This window comes from Helianthus annuus, chromosome 13 (assembly GCF_002127325.2).
Source record: "Helianthus annuus cultivar XRQ/B chromosome 13, HanXRQr2.0-SUNRISE, whole genome shotgun sequence".
In the NCBI taxonomy this organism is placed as follows: Eukaryota; Viridiplantae; Streptophyta; class Magnoliopsida; order Asterales; family Asteraceae; genus Helianthus; species Helianthus annuus.
Window position 1 is genome coordinate 90225028 of NC_035445.2, and position 23502 is coordinate 90248529.

Sequence of the window (23502 nt, forward strand, 5' to 3'; positions counted from 1 at the left end):
ACTTGTGATTATTAAGTAAATTAAATGCAATTAATAGGATTTTTATAGGCTGGTGCATTTAAAACAACCATAAATTTTGGTTTTAAAATAGAACATATAACTAAACTTTAGAATATATATAGATATTCGGTCTTTTGTACCACCAATATTGTTCGCTTCGCCCACAGGAGACTTACGGATTTATCTTTGGTTATCTGGGTGGAGACTTCCCAGAAGGTTATCCATCCTTATACTACTCCCATTTGAGCACACTTTACTATGGAGTTCTCATCTAATCTATCGCCATAACGCATAGAACAATTAATGATACTTGAGGTCTGGTATTCCTTATTAACCCAACATCTCTCATGTCCTTGATTGATGTGAGATTTTCCTATGGTGTTACATATTCATAGTCCTCAATGAGGCCTTTGCCTCACCCTCCTAATGAGGTATGCGGGATTGCCTAAGGTGTCCTTCTGAACACCCATAGGGACTTATTATCACCGACGAGGTTTGCCCTGTCATAACAGTGACTCTAGTACCATTTGTAACATTCGGTCTCTCGTTCCACCAACATTGTCTAGTTTGTGCATAAGAGGCTCATGAGTTTGTTTTTGCTTACCCAGGTAGAGACTTCATAGGAGTTCACCCATCTTGGTATGACTCTCACCTAAATACGCTTAACTGTAGAGTTCTCCTCTCATCCACTACCATAATGATGATATTTGAAGTTCGGTATTGCTTATGAATCTAACAACTATCGTGTCCACTACCGATGTGGGATTTGCTTAGGGTGTTACATATTCCCAATCACCTCTAGCTTGGAAGCACGATTACTTACACTAAAAAACAAGAATGCAATTAAAAATCCCTATAGGGGATGGACTGCTTCACAAACTACTTCGTCAAGTCATGACCTGATCAATAAACCGAACACATGTTTAAGAGTAACCTTACTTTTATTATATTATGAAAAAAGAAACCTTAAAACCATAATACAATAGCGTTCTGACTCTCATAAGAAAGCCTAACTCGGTAACATGTATATATAGTGTTTACCTGACTTGGCTAACAAGAAATCAATTCACCCTGGAAACCAACTCCTTAGGGCCGGTAATAACTCTCTTTAGCTTCCAAGTTGTGTCCCTTGCTCGGGCCAAACAACAATGGAGCTAGGCATGCCCCATATCGTGTAGTTCGTTTTAGACAACTTTCGGCACTCTAGCTAAGTCATGTTGTTCTCTTGTACCACAACCCCAGCTTGGTTAGTTGTTTCATCACCCATTGAGCCCTTTCGGTTTCTTCGACTATAGGTAAGTAGTGTGACAGGTTTCTAATCCAGTCGTTCAGAGCAAACATGGATTGAACTCGTCTTGCTCAATCAATTAAATTATCTAAATTAGAACCAATCATTGGCGGTAGGCTTTGCTAGCAAATAGGGATTGAACACCTCTCCAGGTCCGATCGATTGAAAACAAAATCGAACTCACCTCAGTCCGATCGTATTAACATCGACGGCCATCACCCACATGGTGGTGCGACAATTTTCTTACGCCAAAGGAGACTTCGACTCCCGAGACAGCAACAAGCTTCTTCTGGCTAGGTTTATCGGCTAAAGTTATTGAACTTGGTTCTTATACCAATTCAAGTCAGGATCCGACTGATAAACCAAACACATGTTTAAGATTAACCTTACTTTTATAATGCTATGGAAAAAGAAAATAAATCAAAACCGTAATACAATAACATTCTAACTTTCATTTGAAAACCCAACTCAATAATGTGTAATTATATAATGTTAGCCCGACTTGGCTATAAAGAATTCAGTTAACCCTAAAAACCTAGGGTCTGTTAGGTATGGGTAATGGAATGGACGAGAAAATGAAATGGACGAGGTAATGGAATGGATAATGGAAGGAAATGAATTATTCCATTCCATTGTGATGTTTGGTTACTCATATGTGAAAAGAACGAATCATTACTTTATACAATTTCATAAACCAAAAAGACGAGGTAACAAAGCACAATTGTATTAAAAACGACAAAAAATATAATTGCCTTAATAATAATATTAATAATGGTAAAAAAATAATAATAAAATTTTGATATATATTAATATTATAAATATAAATACAAATACAAATACAAATACAAATATAAATATAAATATAATAATAATAATAATTATAATAATAATAATAATAATAATAATAATAATAATAATAATAATAATAATAATAATAAATATATCTCTTTCCATTCCTTGAAGGAAATGAAAGAAAAACACCCCTTTACCAAGGAATGAAAATTGTTATATTTGGAAGAAGTTACATTCCTTTGGAATGCTCCATTCCATTATCACATGATAACCAAACATGTTTCTTTTCATTCCATCAGAATGATCAATTCCATTATACATTTTATTCTTTCATACCAAACACTACCCTACTCCTAGGGCAGGCCATAACCCTTTTATATTCTGGTTGGGCCTCTTGCTCAAGCCGAACAACAATTAAGGCAACACTTTATGACCTATATCACAACCAGAATAATAAGCTTTAGGATCCAAATCAAAAGGCCAGAGACAAAAATGAAATGATGGTTTGTATTTGGCCGACTTGGGGGTGGATGAGCCACACCCTTGACCAAGGCCCAAAAATTCTAGGGGACTAATTTTTGCTATATTTTTTGTACATGTATATTTAAAAAAACGTGAAATCGAGAAATTTATTGGATCCTCTACATGTAATTTTAATTTAACAGTTTACTGAGACCAAATAATCTTATTTTGATCCATATCTAATATTTCATAACTTATTGGGACCAATAATCATATTTTGATCCATATCTAATGTAATTAATAATATAAAGTGAAAAAATAAATAACTAAAAACAAAAAAAAAAGGAACTCGACGTTGCTGTAGTGGTTGTTATTTGATTCCAGTAGCGACCAACCTGTTCAACATCGTCACTTCAAGTTTTCACGCCACCAGTCCACCACCACAACCATGCCAACACCACGATAGACCACTAGAATTGACGTTAGCAACCACCAAAGCCCAACCCACATATTTTTCTATTGCTCCACTTTCTTGATTCATACAATTTTACCCTAATTTTAAATATAAATTTAGCCCTAATTTAAGTGTTTTATTGAATGTTGAGCTCTAAATTAGGTGTGTGTGTTTTATTTTTTTGAATGTCGGGTCCTTATTGGATGTGTTGTTATTGGATGTTGATCCCTAAATTGGGTGTTTTATTGATTGTTAGACTTAGAAATTAGAATCAGTGGTGGACCCAGGAATTTTTCCGTGGGGGTGCGGAACATTTATAAAAATTTTGGGCCCCAAGGTATATAAATAAAAAATCGGTTCGTATCGGGTCGATTCGGGTTGAGTCGGGTGATGTAAAACAAAAGAACTAAATTTATGTAATCATCAAAAACGCGTCAAACCTTGTTACAAACATAATTAAAACGTCGTCCTACGGATTTTCATTTTTTGAAATCTATCCAAAACATCATCTAAACCTACTTTCTTAAGCAACTCTTTCTCTATATAAGATATATACAACCTTCACTTAAATTCTCATCGCCAATCCGATTACGCAAGTATCCACATCAACGAATCCGGAAGACGTATCAACTTTCCTCTTGAGAAACCGCACCATAACGTCCCTGCTCATTGTTCCTATCGGCTATCACAAACAAATTGATCTATAAGTTCATGGCTACATAACATATTACATAATGTTTCAACTATTCAAGCCCTAAATATCATAATGTAAATCACCATAAGAATCATCTAAACAACATATACACCATAAAAAAAAGGCCAAACGTTCTTCACTAAAAAAAAGCCAAACATAGTGTGGTATGCGGCTATAAAAAATAAAAGGCAAAATATCATCACTAACAAAATATAACCCACCATAACATAATGAAAACAAAACGAAGCACATGTCTGCTATGGTTAGTATGCGGCTATAATAGGCTGCTGGAGGTGGATAATATCAACCAAAAATCAACCAAAAATCAGCAAAAATAACAAAGAAACTTACCCGTGTTTGATCGGCGGTGGTATAGTGGCTGAGACTTAGTAGTGGACTAGTTAAATGTATTGGGTATTTGGGTTTAGTTATTTAGGTATTAAAAGTAATGTAATTTAGGTAGTATTTTTTATAAAATAAGAGTTTACTAAAGAATATTTTTAAAATATAAATTGATAATATTTTTTTATCTAAAGGGTGCGGACGAAAAATTACAAGGGGTGCGGATGGAAAATTCCATGGGGTGCGGAGAAAAATTCCAAGGGGAGCGGACGGGATTTTCGACGGAAGTTAGCACTAATTTTTTTTCTCCCGGGGGTGCGCCCGCCCACCTTGGGCTGGGCTTAGGTCTGCCCCTGATTAGAATTGAGTATTTGTTAATTGTTAGACTTAAAAGCATGTAATTGTTATTGAAATCTTACTTAAGATCCACAATGTCCCAAGAAAGACTTGGTGGATTGGCGATGATAGTTCTCGCGAAATAACATCTTAAGAGTGTATAAATAGCGAAGAGGTATCAAACAGTTTGCTATCAAGAATGCTAGGAGAGTTTCACGAATCATCGGTTAGCCATTACAACATTTAATTCTATTATTCGAATACCATATGTTTCTCAAGTTCCAATCGACAATCACACGAAGAACACCAATGCAAATGGAATAACTCTCTAAGAACTTTTATTATAACCAGGAATATATAACTCAAAAACTTGATTACAATAACTTTCAAACCATAACTCGGTATCTCTCTAGTCTCTTAATAATGTCTAACCCTAACTTGGTTTATATAGGCTAACCCTAACTTGGAGGTCAAGACATTACCAAATATAGTTATAACATAATTAAGAAACTTAACCAACTATGACCGACTTGTCACCGACTTGTGACTTGAAGTCCATAAATTACCAACAGTTTCCATGTTTATTGCTATAAAGTTAGTTGTCATTTACATAAATGGTTGATATAATTCGTTAGGCCAAAAGCTTTTTGCGGCTTAGCCAAGGCACTTAAATCCTTAGGGACCACTATTAATTGGTATATGTTAAAAACAAATGGTCTTGATTCTTTTGTGTAATTCTCAAAACAATTGTCATGTAATTATCATTTCCAGGCCCGGCTTTGTGGGCTGGGTAGTCTGGGCAGACGCCAAGGCCCAAAAAGTTTATAGGGCCCAACAAAAAATTAGGGTGAAGATTTTTAAATGAGCACTGTTATCTTAAATGTTTAATAAATGACTTTAGTAACAAAAATGAAGCTAGTGCAATGATTAAGATACTCAAATTTGAAAACCAAGGTCATGAGTTCTAAGCCCTTCCTTTACATTTTTATTTCCTAAACAATTTTTAGCTAATCCCATGCTTTTTTGTTTCCTAAACTGTTTTGAACTATCAATTCAATTAATTAATTGACTCTTCGATCTAGTTAACAAGATGATTATATGATTAATTAGTTAATGTTTTGGGTTATAATCTTGAGGTCATGAGTCCAAACCCCATGATTAGCATGTCATATTGTGGTTTTTGATATATATTTGACGATTTTATATTATACCAATTTTTTTGTTTCGCCCGGGGCCCAAATTTCTTTTATCATTCTTGGAGACGGCCCTGATCATTTCATGGTCTTTTATGTAACTCTCAAACTGATGATTGTTGTATGGTAATTAAAATATTGTAGCATGATCAACTTTTAGTTACTCTGGTCTATCATTGTCATTTCAGCCAAAGTACGCTTTGCCAACATGCAATTGCCAAACCATTAAGGGGAGCACAATTAGATCTAGAAATTTAATTCAAGACAATGCAAATAATACATGTATATTATACGTATTGAATAAAGTATATATTAAATAGGTAGTACTAAAGATTCATAAAAGTATAAAACGATATTTGATGTTTGCAATAAAAAAATATTTGAAATCTTATTTCATATTGTTAGATAATAGTTGTAACAAAGGAAATGAAATCAAAAAAACATTTTGAGTTTAGAAGAGAGTTTAATAAACTTTTTAATTTTTTTCATTTTTAATTAAAACATTTTGAGTGATACAAGAAAAGGGGTAAAACATTTCAATGTGCTCACAAAATTTTGATCGTCGAAGTTGTGAGTTAGTTATTTATTAGTTACAGAAGAATAATATAGATTATAAAAAAATTAATCAACAATAAACTTTAACAGTATTTTTTATTGGGTAATCAATCACTAAAAAAAATATTTCATGTTATACTAGGTTAGAACCCTGTGTATTATACGGGTTGAATAAATATAATTTTATATACTAAGTAATAAAATAGTTGCATCTTTTAAAAACTCGTGTATTGCACGCTTTGAATAAACACATGCCTTACACGAATAATGTAATCCGTTAACACATTTAGTCATCAAAATGTGTTTTCTAACAAAATAAACTTTGAGGTAATATTTATTTGTTGTAAGATCTCACATTATTTTTTATTAGGTTAGAGAGTTGTGTATTACATGGTTTATAATATTTTACTTTGTTTTTTTATTTATTATTAGGCTAGAAACTTACATATTACCTAATGTTGGATAATCAACAGAAAAAAAAAAAAAGAAATGTTTTAGTAAAAAATATTAAATATATAAAAGATAAGCTGGATATTATGATCTAATATTATTATTTCATTGGAGTGTAAAACGGGATAATGTGATTCTTTATTAGAAGTAGGATTCTAAATATACCACATGTATAAAAAATATATATGTTCTACATGTATTGATAATTAATATATGATTATAATAATTTGTCTTATCATTAAAATCTTTTCTATAAATTTCAAATTTTAAATTTAATGTTGTCAATAATTGACTTTCCATAATAAATATTTGAAAAAATAATTAAGACCGCATCATAGAGCGTCATGTGTCCCTAACATGGTTTCTTTTATTATATAGTATAGATATTTACATCGATTAGTTAGTTATGTAAGTTATATCTTTTATATTTTTAACTAAAACAAACTTACAGAAACTAATAATATAACACATAAGCATAAACAAAATATTCTGAAACTTTAAATCGAAATAAACGTAAAAGCAATTTACTCAAATAAAGCATTTATTGAAAACTTTTTTGTCACAAAAAAGGTATTTAACACCTTAAAACCATGTAATGTCCCATTTATTTAACACCTTAAAACCATAATTATCTACGGATTTCAGTAAATTTGAAATAAAAAGAATGGGTCCTAATATTAATACATAGTAAAAACTTATTTACACATGGTGTATACGGGCTGTATAATGTTATACGGCCCGTATGGAATTTAAAAAAGTAACAAAGTCTGTGCCATCAGACTTTGTCAGTTTTTTTAATTCCATACGGGCCGTATAACAGTATACGGCCCGTATACACCATGTGTAAATAATTTGCCTTGTCGTATACGAACGATGTATACGGGCCGTATACTGTTATACAGCCCGTATTCTTCGACTTAATTGAAAAACATTAAGATTTAACTTAACACAATACGATTCAACTTTAAGTAAAACCTTGTTGGTAACATCTTATATAAAGCAAACTAATATCAATATCTATTAACTAATTTTGTTTAGGTATATCGTACATCCGTATGGACAAAACAAATGTCTTGTCATAAATTTAGCTAGACATGTGGTGTTAGCTAGTAATATATATCAACGATTATAATATCTTCAAACGATGGGTAATAACATAACGAGTAAAGAAAATTTATTGCCATAATTAGAATATTTTATTTACACATTTAGTTAGTCCTTAGAAAGAATGCAACAATATTTACATAAATAAGATGAATGATCTATATTTTTTAGTAGTTGTATATATGTGTAATGGTGTGTGTATGTATATATATATGTACAGGATTCATATAGTTCAACCAAGTATATCCATGGCTTCCTTACCTTTTTTCCTTTGTGCTCTCCTAACTTTCTCATTAATATCTTTCCATGGAATCTCTGCTGTGAACTTCGAAGTGATTAACCTGAACCCCGGACACGCAGGCGCCGTCAAGTTCGAGAAAATAATTGGTGGGGTTCCGTTCACTAAAAAATTAATGGCTCAGATCAACCAGTATATATGGTCCAACATCTTCAAACAAAACACCCCGGCAGACCAAAAACCCCATACCACTGTAACACTTTTCATCAAGGATTTTATTGGAGGCGAAGCAATCACTTGGGGTGATAATTATAAATATATTAACGTTAGTGCGGTTTATTTACGGGATTACAATGGGCCAATGGAGTTGAAATGGGAATTCATTTCCCTTTTGCACCATGAAATGACCCACGTTTTCCAATGGAATGGAGAGGGTAAGACCCCTATACCTTTGGTTGAAGGAATTGCAGATTATACCATCTTGAAAGCAAATTACTTTCCACCGGGCTTTATGAAGCGCGGTGCAGGAAATAAATGGGACCAGGGGTATGATTACACAGCCCGTTTTCTTGAGTACTGTGACGAGCTCGTTCCAGACTTTGTGGCAAAGCTTAACAAAATGATGAGGAAGACTTACGACGTCTCGTTTTTCAAAAATATAACAGGAAAGCCTGTTGAGAAATTGTGGGCAGATTACAAGGCTAAATATGCGAAGCAGGCTGTGGAAGAAATACAAGGGTAAACATATATATGTCATTGCGTGGTGTGTATTGTGAACGTCGTGAAATAAATGAATAATCATGTTTTTAATTCGGTATTAAATTAACAAAGTACGCACGTTTGGAATATAATTTCAACTTTTTAATCAAATAACTAAATTTATATGATCATTATAATAGGTTACAAGAAAGGTAAAGGCGTAAAAAGCAAAACAGAAATAGACAAGATAGAAAGAGTAGAGAAAACTTATTCATTGACAAACGACTCTTGGTACATACTTTATATATGTATACTAATACAATAGGTACCCTAAAGCCCATCAAATGTCCGGATAAAATCCCCCTCATACATCTAAAATTATACACTATCAACGTTAAACTACTGCGTGATGTCGTATTGATTTTTCAGGATCGATACTTATTAACTGATTCTACAAGATAATTTATATTAGTCCCCCTCAACTATTAAGTTATCTCTTAGTATGTAAAAGTCAATCTTTTATCACATCTGCTACACTTGATCTTTCATACAATCTTCTTCGATTTGATAGTTGAATGCAATATTGCCTTCAAATACTATAACTAGGAATCTTTTGATTTACTCTAGTCTGCATCCTTCTTGAATATGTTAAAATCATTAATACCCATAAGTGAAAGTGTATTAGGTTTGAGATCGAGCTTCATATGGGTCTGCTATATACTGTAACATGGTGGTTGTGAGTTCGTATTTCACATGGAACAATCCGATGTCTTGGATCCTATAAAATATCATTTAATTCACTTTGTAACCATGCCTCATTAAAAATCTTACTAGGAAAAGCTAGTGGGACAAACCCATAGCTAAGGAAAAAGAGTGTAACACGTATTTTAACAACATGCTTTTGGGTGATGTTAAATTGTTACTTCAGGACCTATGAGTAGAGGTGTACAAATCGGTTTTTTCAAAAACCAGTTTCGGTTATTAACCGGTTTCGGTTTTTTCACCCAAAATAAAAATCGGTTTTTTTTATAACCGGTTCCGGTTACTAACCGGTTTTTGAGGTCCAAAACATAACCGGTATAACCGGTTGGGACCGGTTATAACCGTTTTTTCCCAAAAAAAACCGGTTTTTTAATAACCGGTTCGGTTAATAACCGGTTTTTGAAGCCAAGAATAGTAACCGGTATAAAAACCGGTTATAAAAAACCGGTTAAAAAAAACCGATTTCGGTTTTTTTTCCGGTTTCGATTCTAAAACCAGTTTTTTTGTACACCTCTACCTATGAGATAAACTGATGTTATTGACAATAGTGTTGCCCCATTAAGAGGCTTGCTAAGAAAACCTAATAGGAAAAAACTAAGTGTAGGGAAAAAATTGCAATATTTTAGATTTAAATTGTATCTTGCTAATACATTATCTACAACGTAATCCCATATGTCTTTTTATCTACAAGATATGTTAATGCTTCAATCGTAATTAAGTATGTACTTATTAAAATTTTTAAATCATTAATAATAAGTTTAGTATAAAAGTTATAATATTCAAAAAATTGTAAAAATTTAAAACATAAATTTTTAAAACTAAAAAAAACATGTGATACAACACAAATTAAATTTTGTATACTTTATAACGTATAAACTTATAAGTTATAATAAGGGTATTTATTTATTTATTTATTTATTTTGTTACAAAACCCACAAACCTGAAAGGGCCTGTTTTGCTATATTTGATAAGTTATATAACGTTATTCATAAGATTGTACATGGTTGTTTAGTTCGGGGACTGAAATGGGCAAAATGTGAAACTCAAAGCAAATCATCCGCCTTCATCACCGTTTTTCCGATCCCAACAGTTCTGGCGACTTAACACACTACTAGAAAATCTGAAATTTGTTACACCAGTTTTCGTAGGAAATGCGTTACAAAACAGGCTTTCCTACACATTTGTGACAAATACCTGATGTAGGAAAATGCCTCGTAGGAAACCTGTTTCCAACGCATTTCCTACGCAATTTCCTACCCATTTCCTACAAAATCGTCGTGTCACAAACTGCTACAGATCTCCTACAACAATTCATAGTTATTTTTAATATATTATTTATGATAAATATTAATTATTATATTTTCAGAATTTTTTTAGCTACACATTTCCGACAAAAAATAAAAATAAAAAATTTCATTCAGCATTATTCGTGACAAATTTCCGACAGAAAAATAAAAAATAGTTGTTACAAATTTCCGACAAAAGCATTTTTCGTGACAAATTTCCGACAGAAAAATAAAAACAGTTGTGTACACAATTCTGGCGAGCCCTAAAAATAAACGCGTTTGGTAGTTTCTTTCAAACCAATTGATGTTTCGTCAACATTCCTAAAAGAAAAGTCACACGATGTCAAAATTTGACCAATTAAACCCGTCCACTGTTTTTCGGCAAGCAATCTATTTGGAAATACAATTGCAACCCTTCTGCTTTTACCCTAAACGCAACCATCCTAATCAAAATAACCCGTTTTTAGTGATCCATAAAATGGTAAACATACTAAACCAACGAAGTCAAACCCCACACAACAGACCAATTCTCCTTTCATGTAACATTTGCAAAAAAAATTCAACCATTGAACACTTTCGATCGTTTTCGTATTTAATGAAATTTTATATTTTATATACGAAACACGTAATAATACGATCGAGCGAAATGGTATTCACGACACTTTCGAAACAAAATCCAAGTTACATATGCCTTATACCCTTCATATAGCTTAAAAATCAAGTTAGAAAGGTAAAAAATGGCAAACAAGTGAAAATGCAAGTCCGGGGCCAAAACTGCCAAAAATAGAAACTTATTTATTAGAAGGCCTAACAGACCATAAGACCTAACGCCATACAGTCCGTAAGGGGTGCCCAATAGTAGAATTATGCTTGTTCATCAAGTTCTGCCATACCGTTACCGTATCGACTACTAACGAAAATAAGTTGTGCCCTACGTCAATGTCTATCATCATTGACAGTTTGCCATAGTCCATTAGTACACGCCCGTCCGACTGGCATGGTGTGAGGTTTGTTAAACCTAATAGCGCTATTAACTAATGACCCGCTCGCCATTGGCCTCGGCGATTAAGTCGATATAAAATGAGGGACTTAATGATAGAGTTTTGTCTAGTAAGTTTTAAGGTTGTTGTCCTACCCAAGGAGGACGAACGTACGTATTCTACCCAAGGAGAATACGCAGGATTAATATTGGCATCCTACTATGGAGGATGGCGGTACATATCCTACCCAAGGAGGATATGTAGGTTCCGTTTTAATTCTTTAAGCCATTCCCAACCACCGGGAATCCCATGCCTTAGAAAGTGTGTGAACTCACCTTGGTTTGCTCGGTTAGATTAGTTATTCTAATAATCAGAAATCAAGCACGTCCTAATAAGGTATAGATAACAATCAGTTTCTCATGCATAACACGTATCCTACGTACGGTTTATCTACTCATTACTTCTATCACGTACCACACAATTCTAATGTCAAGGTACTTTGTTAAGTTATATTATTTTACCCTAAAATAATATAACTATCTCACAAAATAAACAAGTATCCACACAAATGTTCTAGTATAAAATATATATATTCTAAATAAATATTTAACCATTTTACTTGTAAAAATCAACCTCCGATACTTTGTATTTTTGTAATAAAGCTCATGGAGAAGTTTATTTTGAAAAACAAAGTTAAAACGTATTTGTGAACACTTGTTAGAAAAATAATTTCTAAGTGTTGGAATTTTTAGAAAATTTCGCCAGAGTTTCCTTTGTAAATGGAGGTGTCCATGCTAATAAGCATATCATTTTCTTTTCCAAAAATCATTCAACAATCAACAACAATTTACCAAGAGCAAACTATTCTATTTACAAACCAACATGAACTTGATGTTTCATAAAAATGTGTAGTAACTTGGTATGGCGTTTAGTGGGTTTAGTTACCCTCCAAAGTGCGTTTACTTTATTTAAAATCTCATTCTCGGGATTTTTAGATGTTCACAACTTGTGAACATATTTTACAAAAATATTTATTTACAACATTTTCATGTGTCACTAGTATCCATATACTTACTTTATTTCCAAAAATAATGTAAGGATCATAATCTTTCAAAACCGTCTTTTAAACTTGGTTTATTTAGGAAAATCATTCACAAGTTTTAGATCTACAAGATCACTAGTTCACTTGGTTTATTATTTTTCAAGAAAAATCATTTTTCTTTCAAGTTCATGTGTAGACTTAAAGATGATTATTTCATGCAAGCATATAATCACCTCTAACTTGTTAAACCATGTTCTTAATCATGGTTTAACAAGTTCCATATGATGATCAATCATCATATTACTAGTAATCACCAAGTAACATCATACATACTCAAAATAACATCATTCTAGCATTATTTCATCTTATGTAAAGCTTATGTTCAAGTTTTATGTTTATGATCTTTAGTGTTCATATGCTTTCATCACGATATAACTATTAACCACTAAAAACATGGAGTAAACAAGGATTAACAAGAAGCTTACAACTAGCTTAAAGCTAGGGAAGATCAATGGGGAAAAATGAGTGGATAAAAGCTTGTGAAGGAGGTCCTTCAAGATCCGTGAACACCGAGCCTCGTTATACACCTTGTATCACCTTGTAACAAGCTTGGAATTGATGAACAAAAATAAAAAATGGTGGTGGTGATAAGGGTATGTTCGGCCGTAGCTATGGGGAAGGAGAAGAAAGGCTTTTTTTGGTGATTTAAGTGAATGAATAATGGTTATTTATAAACTTAAACTCTTTTAACCAAAGGTTACTATGTCTAGTAAAGTACACACTAATCTTAGCAAATCCCAATAAAGGTGATATGGAAGAATTATTAGGAGATTTACAAATCTATGGGGGTGGGCCACATGAACCGTAGACATATGTGGGGGGGGGGGTTATTGTAAATTTTGATGGTAAAGATGGTAATTAGTGGGTGTTAAATGGTAAAAGTCTAGTGTTATGTGTAGGATGCTTTATATGGGGAGTTTAAGAGTTCAGGAACCATAACTAGCCCAGAAAAATAAAAACAATACTTTTTGCAATATTTTAGTGTTTCGGGTAATGCCCGGGTGTTCGGTTAGATACCGTTCCGTTAAAGTGCTAAGTTATATCGTTTAGTGTCTTTTATATATATCTTTTTGCAACACTTTTAATTCCCAACACTTAGGAAGGCATACAGGACCATTTAGTCAATTTTCTGCACAAGACTAGTATGTTAAAATGCACATGTAAGTGTGATACAGTAATCAGAAAGCAGTTAAGTAATTCAGCACAGTCATCAAGCACATTAATTAACATTAATAAATCGTACGGATACATGAAATTTTGAGGGTTGTCACATTCTCCCCCTGTTAAGAAAATTTCGTCCCGAAATTTAGTACGTGGTTACTGAGGAAGCTAGTTTAGTTGCGTGGTTTCCTGGTTTTCTTGGGGTGTCACATCATCCCCCCGTTGGTTTGGAATTTCGTCCCGAAATTCTGCAGTAGCTTCAGCCTCAGTAGTGGTTGCACTTTTCTTAAACAACTGGGGATACTTGAGTTTCATTTGGTCTTCTCGTTCCCAGGTATACTCCGGGCCACGACGGGAATTCCAACGAACTCGAACAAGAGGTATTCTGGTACGCTTGAGAATCTTAACGTCTCGGTCCATGATTTCAACTGGTTCCTCGATGAATCGCAACTGGTCGTCGATTGTGAGCTCCTTTAAGGGAACTATGAGGGTCTCATCTGACAGATACTTTTTCAGATTTGACACGTGGAATACGTTGTGAACTCCGCTGAGTTCTTCAGGTAGATTCAACTTGTTGGCGACTTTGCCAATTTTCTCAATGATTTCGAACGGTCCGACATAACGCGGATTGAGCTTGCCTCGTTTGCCAAAACGAACTACGCCTTTCCAAGGTGAGACTTTGAGTAGCACCCGATCCCCAACCTGGAACTCGAGTGGCTTTCTTCGCTTATCAGCATAACTTTTCAGACGGTCACGAGCTGCCGCCATTCGTTGTCGTATCTGAGCAATCTTCTCGGTTGTATCTACTACAAGTTCTGGACCAGTGATTTGACTGTCGCCAACCTCTACCCAACAAAGAGGTGATCGGCACTTCCGTCCGTACAATGCCTCGAACGGAGCGGCCTGGATACTGGTGTGGTAATTGTTGTTATACGAAAACTCCACTAACGGGAGGTGTTTTTCCCAGCCATTACCAAAGTCGGTTACACATGCCTTAAGCATGTCTTCAAGGGTTTGGATGGTGCGTTCAGATTGCCCATCCGTCTATGGATGATATGTCGTGCTCATGTCTAATCGAGAGCCAAAGGACTTGTACATAGCTTGCCACAACTCAGATGTAAAACGTGAGTCACGATCAGAAATGATGGAGGTTGGCACTCCGTGCCTTGATACTACTTCCTTTAGGTAGATGTCTGCTAGAGTAGAAAACTTATCCGTTTCCCTGATAGCCAGAAAATGTGCAGACTTGGTCAGTCGATCCACGATCACCCAAATGGTATCATTTCCGCGTTGAGATCTAGGCAGGCCAGTAACGAAATCCATGGAAATTTGCTCCCATTTCCATTTCGGGATCTCTGGTTGTTGGAGTAGGCCTGATGGTTTCTGATATTCAGTCTTGACTCTCGCACAAGTCAAATATTTACTGACGTAGGTTGCTATGTTGGCTTTCATACCAGGCCACCAGTATGTAGTCTTTAGGTCGTGGTACATCTTATCCGAACTAGGATGTACTGAATAACGAGAATTATGTGCTTCATCCATCACAAGCTCGCGTAAGTCTCCATAAAGTGGAACCCATACGCGTCCGTTAACATAGTAGGCACTGTCTTCCTTTTATTCTAACCGTTTCCTTGATCCTCACAGGGACTCAACCCTGATGTTTTCTGCTTTCAATGCTTCAACCTGAGCATCTCGAATATAAGCGGGAAGGCTAGAGTGAACGGTAAGCTGTAACGCACGTACACGCTTAGGTATAGTATCCTTTCGACTGAGGGCGTCGGCCACAACATTGGCTTTGCCCGGATGATACTTGATCGCACATTCGTAATCATTCAAGAGTTCGACCCATCGACGTTGTCGCATGTTTAATTCCTTTTGCTTGAAGATATACTTGAGACTCCTGTGATCGGTGTAAATGGTGCACTTGGTACCGTACAGGTAATGTCTCGATATCTTAAGTGCGAAAACAACTGCTCCCAATTCCAAGTCGTGCGTAGTGTAGTTCCTTTTGTGAACCTTAAGTTGGCGTGATGTGTAGGCAATGACCTTGTCACGTTGCATCAACACGCAACCGAGTCCTTGGATAGAAGCGTCGCAATAAACCACAAAATCATCTGTGCCTTCAGGCAATGAGAGGATAGGCGCGCTACAAAGTCTATCTTTTAAGTGCTGAAATGCAGACTCCTGTGCATCACCCCAACGATAGGTGACACCCTTCTGAGTTAGTGAAGTGAGAGGTTGCGCAATCTTTGAGAAATCCTTGATAAACCTTCGGTAATATCCTGCCAAACCCAAGAATTGGCGGATTTCTGTTGGTGTACGGGGTGCAGGCCAGTTCTTGATCGAGTCAACCTTGGATGGATCCACATGAATCCCATCCTTATTTACCACATGGCCTAGAAAGTGGACTTCGCGAAGCCAGATGTCACATTTCGGAAATTTGGCATACAACTGCTCTGTTCGAAGAAGTTCCAAAATAAGCCTCAGGTGTTACTTGTGTTCTTCCTGACTCTTCGAATAGATCAGGATATCATCGATGAAAACTATGACAAACTTATCCAAGTAAGGTTTGCACACTCGGTTCATGAGATCCATGAAGACCGCAGGTGCATTCGTCAATCCGAAAGGCATGACCAAAAACTCGTAGTGCCCGTAACGAGTTCTAAATGCTGTTTTGGAGACGTCCTCATCTCGGACTCTCAGTTGATGGTAGCCCGACCTTAGGTCAATCTTGGAATAGAAACTCGACCCTTGCAACTGGTTGAATAAGTCATCAATACGTGGGAGAGGATAACGATTCTTCACGGTCACCTTGTTGAGTTCGCGGTAGTCAATACACATCCTGAAGGTACCGTCTTTCTTCTTCACGAATAACACTGGAGCTCCCCAAGGCGAAGAGCTAGGACGTATGAAACCCTTTTCCAAGAGTTCTTGTAGTTGCGTGGACAGTTCTTCAAGTTCTGATGGAGCCAGACGATAAGGTGCTCGAGCTATGGGTGCTGCTCGAGGAGCTAGCTCGATTTGAAATTCGACCTGTCGATGAGGCGGGAGACCAGGTAATTCCTCAGGAAATACCTCAGGAAAGTCACGCACAATAGGAATGTCTTCTGTCTTCCTTTCTTCCGAGGATGTATCAAAAACGAGGGCTAGAATAGCTGTGTGGCCCTTTCGCAACCACTTCTGGGCCTTAAGGAAAGAGATGATGCCCACAACAGCACCACTCTTGTCGCCACGAATTACGAGGGGTTCTTTACCAGGACGAGGGATGCGGAAAATCTTCTCGTTGCAAAGAATTTCTGCTTGTTGATGAGATAACCAATCCATCCCAATAACAACGTCGAAACTACCAAGTACGATAGGAATAAGATCGATAGAGAAGGTCTGGCCAGCTAAGACGAGGTTACAACCCTTAACTATGTGTGTGGCTTCAAGACTTTTACCGTTTGCTAGTTCTACCGTGTGTTTGGTGTTCAGAAGTGTTGGAGTGCGCTTAAGCATTTAGCTAACTTTTAAGGACACATAACTAGTATCGGCACCCGAATCAAATAAAACAGTAACAAAGAAGTCGTCCAGAAGAAACTTACCCATCACAACGTTGGGATCGTTCCATGCATCACCCAGACCAATCACGAAGGCACGACCTCGGGCGCCATCGCCATTATTGTTACCCCCGTTGTTGCCTCCATTGTTGCCTTCATTGTTGTTCTCGTTTCCTTGGTTGTTGTTTTTCTGATTCTGGTTCAGCTGAGGACAGTTCCTCTTAAAGTGGCCTTCAATACCACACTGAAAGCATCCTTTATTGCCCTGCTGTTGCTGCTGCTGCTGGTTCTGTGGAGCTTGTTGTTGTTGGCGATTCTGATTTGCTGGTCGCGTGCTCCTGCAATCCTTTGCTTCATGACCAAACTTGTTACACCTCAGGCAACGACCCTTGTGGCACTGCCCGTTGTGGTGCAAATTACATCGATTGCACTTAGGGTGATTTCCCTTGTACCCACCCTGACCTTGATTCCCAGAAGACTGCTGACCGGGGCTCCTGTACTCATCTGTCTTTCGCTGCTGGGACTGAGACTGAACTGAAGTAGAACCTTTGCCCGAATTTCCATCCCACTTGCGCTTGTTATCACTGGGAGCATCAGTAGTAGTAGCGCTGATACGCTTGGGTGGCTTGTTCTGTTCAACTGCCTAATCAGTGAGACGATGAGCCAACCGGATGATTTGCTGAATGGTACCCAGGTTAGCTGAAGTTACGTGACTCTGAATCTCTGGTACAAGACCCTTGAGGTACAGCTCAATACGTTTGATGGGAGGGTCCACCATAGTAGGACACAAGATGGCCAGCTCGTTTGACCTCTTCGTATATGCCTCAATTTCCGACCCCGTCATTTTCAGATTGAAAAATTCCACCTCTAGCTTGTGGATGTCGTCACGACTACAGTACTCTTCCTTGATCAAATCTTTGAAGTCATTCCATGGGGTGGCATTAGCAACCGCCAGCCCTAGCAGTTGAACCTGTGCTTTCCACCAGGTTAACGCAGCACCTTCAAGCGTTCCAGTAGCTAATTTCACCCTACGATCTTCAGGGCATTCACACATCTCAAAAACAGACTCAAGATTCTCGAACCAGTGAAGAAGGCCTACAGCTCCTTCTATGCCGCTGAAAGTACTAGGTTGGCAATCCATGGACGTTTTGAACGTGCACACAGGAGGCTGAGCATGTTGACCTGTTGCGCGAGAATAAAAGACAAGGTTAAGCACGAGGGTTGGTTTGCGAGGGTAGGATCTAAACGTCCTAAGATGGGTTGATATGGCAGGTTATACCTCCAGCAGGGGCAGCTGCGAGCGCCTAAGCAACTCGTTCATTGATCAAAGTTGTCAACTGGGCTTGAGTTAGGTTGATACGTCCTCCGCGTCCGTTCATGATCTTCACAACGAAGCAACGTAAGTGAGAAAAGTGTCGCGAAAGTGCGTAAGTGTGGGACTACAGTAGAGAGTAAGCACACAAGGTTCAAATAGCAATTATCATGTTAAATAATGCACAGTGTGAACTGTCTAACCGACAATATAACATAAATCATACCACCTATTGTGTCGAGTCTTGCACGTGGAGCGAAGCGTCGTTGTGGATCGTTGAGCACTGTACAGGTTATAGTCTGGTTTTGTCAAAAAGCTTTTCTCTTTTTAAAACCAAGTTCACTATAACCAATGGCTCTGATACCAATCTGTCACACCCCCAAAATCCACCATGCGGAGTATCACCGCTTGGAGGCGTGACATGACCAGGATCGAGCCACCAATCATATTGAACAACGTAATTAAGTAAATAAAACCAACCACAGTATAATTGGTGACCTAAAGAAGGTAACCGACTCTAAGTTAACAGCGGAAGCATAAAACGTAAGTCCAAAACATAAGTTCCATAGTTCATAAGTTTAAAGTCCAATACGTAAGTTTAATAAGTTCATAAGGATTAAATGTTTAGCACGGGACATAACAGTCCATATCCCACAACGACCTCCTCCTCGTGCAAGCTCCATAAGCATCTAACGACCTGTAAGGCATGTAACAACGAGTCAACAACGAAGTTGAGTGAGTTCACGGTTGGTTGTTTAGTTTTAAGTTGTTTCTGAAAACATAGTTTGTCTTTTGCTAGCTTACTTGCCGTGGGGGTTACCCCATAGTTGAAAATATGATTATCCAGTTCCTTTATTACCCAACCATATCCAAAAATCAGTGGGGGCTTCCCCATGTGAACCACTAGACCGTTACCATATCGACTACTAACGAAAATAAGTTGTGCCCTACGTCAATGTCTATTATCATTGACAGTTTGCCATAGTCTATTAGTACACGCCTGTCCGACTGGCACGGTGTGAGGTTTGTTAAACCTAATAGCGCTATTAACTAATGACCCGCTCGCCATTGGCCTCGGCGATTAAGTCGATATAAAATGAGGGACTTAATGATAGAGTTTTGTCTAGTAAGTTTTAAGGTTGTTGTCCTACCCAAGGAAGACGAACGTACGTATTCTACCCAAGGAGAATACGCAGGATTAATATTGGCATCCTACCTATGGAGGATGGCGGTACATATCCTACCCAAGGAGGATATGTAGGTTCCGTTTTAATTCTTTAAGCCATTCCCAACCACCGGGAATCCCATGCCTTAGAAAGTGTGTGAACTCACCTTGGTTTGCTCGGTTAGATTAGTTATTCTAATAATCAGAAATCAAGCACGTCCTAATAAGGTACAGATAACAATCAGTTTCTCATGCATAACACGTATCCTACGTACGGTTTATCTACTCATTACTTCTATCACGTACCACACAATTCTAATGTCAAGGTACTTTGTTAAGTTATATTATTTTACCCTAAAATAATATAACTATCTCATAAAATAAACAAGTATCCACACAAATGTTCTAGTATAAAATATATATTATAAATATATATTTAACCATTTTACTTGTAAAAATCAACCTCCGATACTTTGTATTTTTGTAATAAAGCTCATGGCGAAGTTTATTTTGAAAAACAAAGTTAAAACATATTTGTGAACACTTGTTAGAAAAATAATTTCTAAGTTTTGGAATTTTTAGAAAATTTCTCAAGAGCTTCCTTTGTAAATGGAGGTGTCCATGCTAATAAGCATATCATTTTCTTTTCCAAAAATCATTCAACAATCAACAACAATTTACCAAGAGCAAACTATTCTATTTACAAACCAATATGAACTTGATGTTTCATAAAAACGCGTAGTAACTTGGTATGGCGTTTAGTGGGTTTAGTTACCCTCCAAAGTGCGTTTACTTTATTTATAATCTCATTCTCGGGATTTTTAGATGTTCCCAACTTGTGAACATATTTTACAAAAATATTTATTTACAACATTTTCATGTGTCACTAGTATCCATATACTTACTTTATTTCCAAAAATAATGTAAGGATCATGATCTTCAAAACCGTCTTTTAAACTTGGTTTATTTAGGAAAATCATTCACAAGTTTTAGATCTACAAGATCACTAGTTCACTTGGTTTATTATTTTTCAAGAAAAATCATTTTTCTTTCAAGTTCATGTGTAGACTAAAAGATGATTATTTCATGTAAGCACATAATCACCTCTAACTTGTTAAACCATGTTTTTAATCATGGTTTAACAAGTTCCATATGATGATCAATCATCATATTACTAGTAATCACCAAGTAACATCATACATACTCAAAATAACATCATTCTAGCATTATTTCATCTTATGTAAAGCTTATGTTCAAGTTTTATGTTTATGATCTTTAGTGTTCATATGCTTTCATCAAGATATAACTATTAACCACTAAAAACATGGAGTAAACAAGGATTAACAAGAAGCTTACAACTAGCTTAAAGCTAGGGAAGATCAATGGGGAAAAATGAGTGGATAAAAGCTTGTAAAGGAGGTCCTTCAAGATCCGTGAACACTGAGCCTCGTTATACACCTTGTATCACCTTGTAACAAGCTTGGAATTGATGAACAAAAATAAAAAATGGTGGTGGTGATAAGGGTATGTTCGGCCGTAGCTATGGGAAGGAGAAGAAAGGCTTTTTTTGGTGATTTAAGTGAATGAATAATGGTTATTTATAAACTTAAACTCTTTTAACCAAAGGTTACTATGTCTACTAAAGTACACACCAATCTTAGCAAATCCCAATGAAGGAGATATGGAAGATTTATTAGGAGATTTACAAATCTATGGGGATGGGCCACATGAACCGTAGACAAATGTGGGGGGTTATTGTAAATTTTGATGGTAAAGATGGTAATTAGTGGGTGTTAAATGGTAAAAGTCTAGTGTTATGTGTAGGATGCTTTATATGGGGAGTTTAAGAGTTCGGGGAACCATAACTAGCTCAGAATTATTGTTTCACAACCATGGATTCAAAAGTTTCGTTTTATTAAAATATTAAACATTAAACATTGTCTTGACATTAAGTTAAAACACAACCACATCGTCTATCATTTGTTATTTAGTCACTAAGGCCTCGTCCAGTCCTAAGTGAGCATGCATCCTAGTCACAATCAACATCATTCAACACCACCTGAAACATATGTAAAAATAAATCAGCAAAGAAATGCCGGCGAGCACATAGGTTTTGTGTGTGTGTCAGATTCATGGCTCGTTTACATGTTAAAATAACTCGTACAATGTTTGTATTGTAAAGTGAATACCCAAGTCAAACAGATTGGTTATAGTTTATAAAACCTCGATGCCATGAATCTTAACCCAAAACATTTGTTTATGTAAACCCGAATCGTAAATCATTCTCGTAATAAAACTCGTATGGTTTATATCATTTAGTAAGCATCGTTGCGTGTCTTGTTTGAAAATCGTTCGTCCAAGTGAACTAAATAACGCCACGGAATGTAATATGATAAAAACATTTATATATAAGAAGTACCAACGGCGTATCTACCATGCTTTTATCACATTAAACCCGTCCCGTTATCTAATCACATACCAAAAACCAATTGTTTAAATCGTTCAACTCGTTCATGTTATAGTCCATCATTCATTTGTTTAAATCGTTCAATCGTTCCAAATCGTTCATAACAGTTCAATCGTTCAAAATCATTCAATCGTTCAAATCGTTCTTGTTTTAATTGTGAAAACTAACTTTTGGTCGTCTCTCTTATAACATTCAAACCTTCGTAACTCGTCCATCGTTCAACTCGTATTAACAAACCACCAAAGGGCAAGTTAACAATCAACAGGTTCAGTCGTTGCCCACATAACCCCCACACATAACCATGGGTGCAGTCCGATAACGGGATTCGTCAGATCCTATGGTACCATAACCTAATACTGGTTGGCTTAGCCAAAGCTAATGAATGTCATTCGTTATGTAAATACGTCCAACAAGTTCTTTCACATTATTGAAATCGTTATTGTTTAATATAAACCATAGTATTCGTTTTTGAAATCATCGTTAAAAGCATCAAACAATCAAAAGCAGTAAAATAGGGGAACTATGTACTCACATCGAAGTGCAAAGTATCCTTGATTAAATGAACTTTCAAAGCTCGAGCAAACCAAGGAAATCAAATAGCACCTAGTAATCGAATCGCTAAGTTAATAAGTCGATGCCTAAATCGGAAGATCGGATAGAATGAGGTCTCGTAAACCAAATGAGTATTGGAACTCATGTGATATGGTTTAACAAAGCCTACATTCTAAATCAGAACCTATCCTAAGTGCTTACGACCCGTTACGACCCATTAAGGTAGTTTACGCTACTTTAACACGTCGTTCGCGCGAATGCGCGTTCGAGACGCCTAACTAGTCTTATGACAAGTATTATATGCCCTAACATGCTTAAATATGTTGCATAATCAGTTTAAGTGACAAAAATTTAGTTACATATGCTTAAATACCAATTATACATGAAAAGGGCATTTTGGTCATTTACCTAAGGCATATAAACTACCTATAATACAACTAATTAAACTAAGTGACCATAAGGTATAACCTCGGAAGGTTATTCCCTATATAACTATGGTCACAAAATATGCTTGGTCGGATCCCAACGATCGACCAAACGGGTCGGGTTCGAAAGTCTAAGCGGTTGTC

The 23502-nt window shown here is 36.3% G+C and overlaps 1 protein-coding gene across 1 annotated transcript; it reads left to right on the forward strand.

Moving 5' to 3' along the window:
* Positions 1–7918: 7918 nt before the first annotated feature.
* LOC110898557 lies at positions 7919–8650 on the forward strand. The gene has a single exon (XM_022145351.2). The coding sequence runs from the start codon at positions 7919–7921 to the stop codon at positions 8648–8650; it is 732 nt and encodes a 243-aa protein (XP_022001043.2).
* Positions 8651–23502: the final 14852 nt, after the last annotated feature.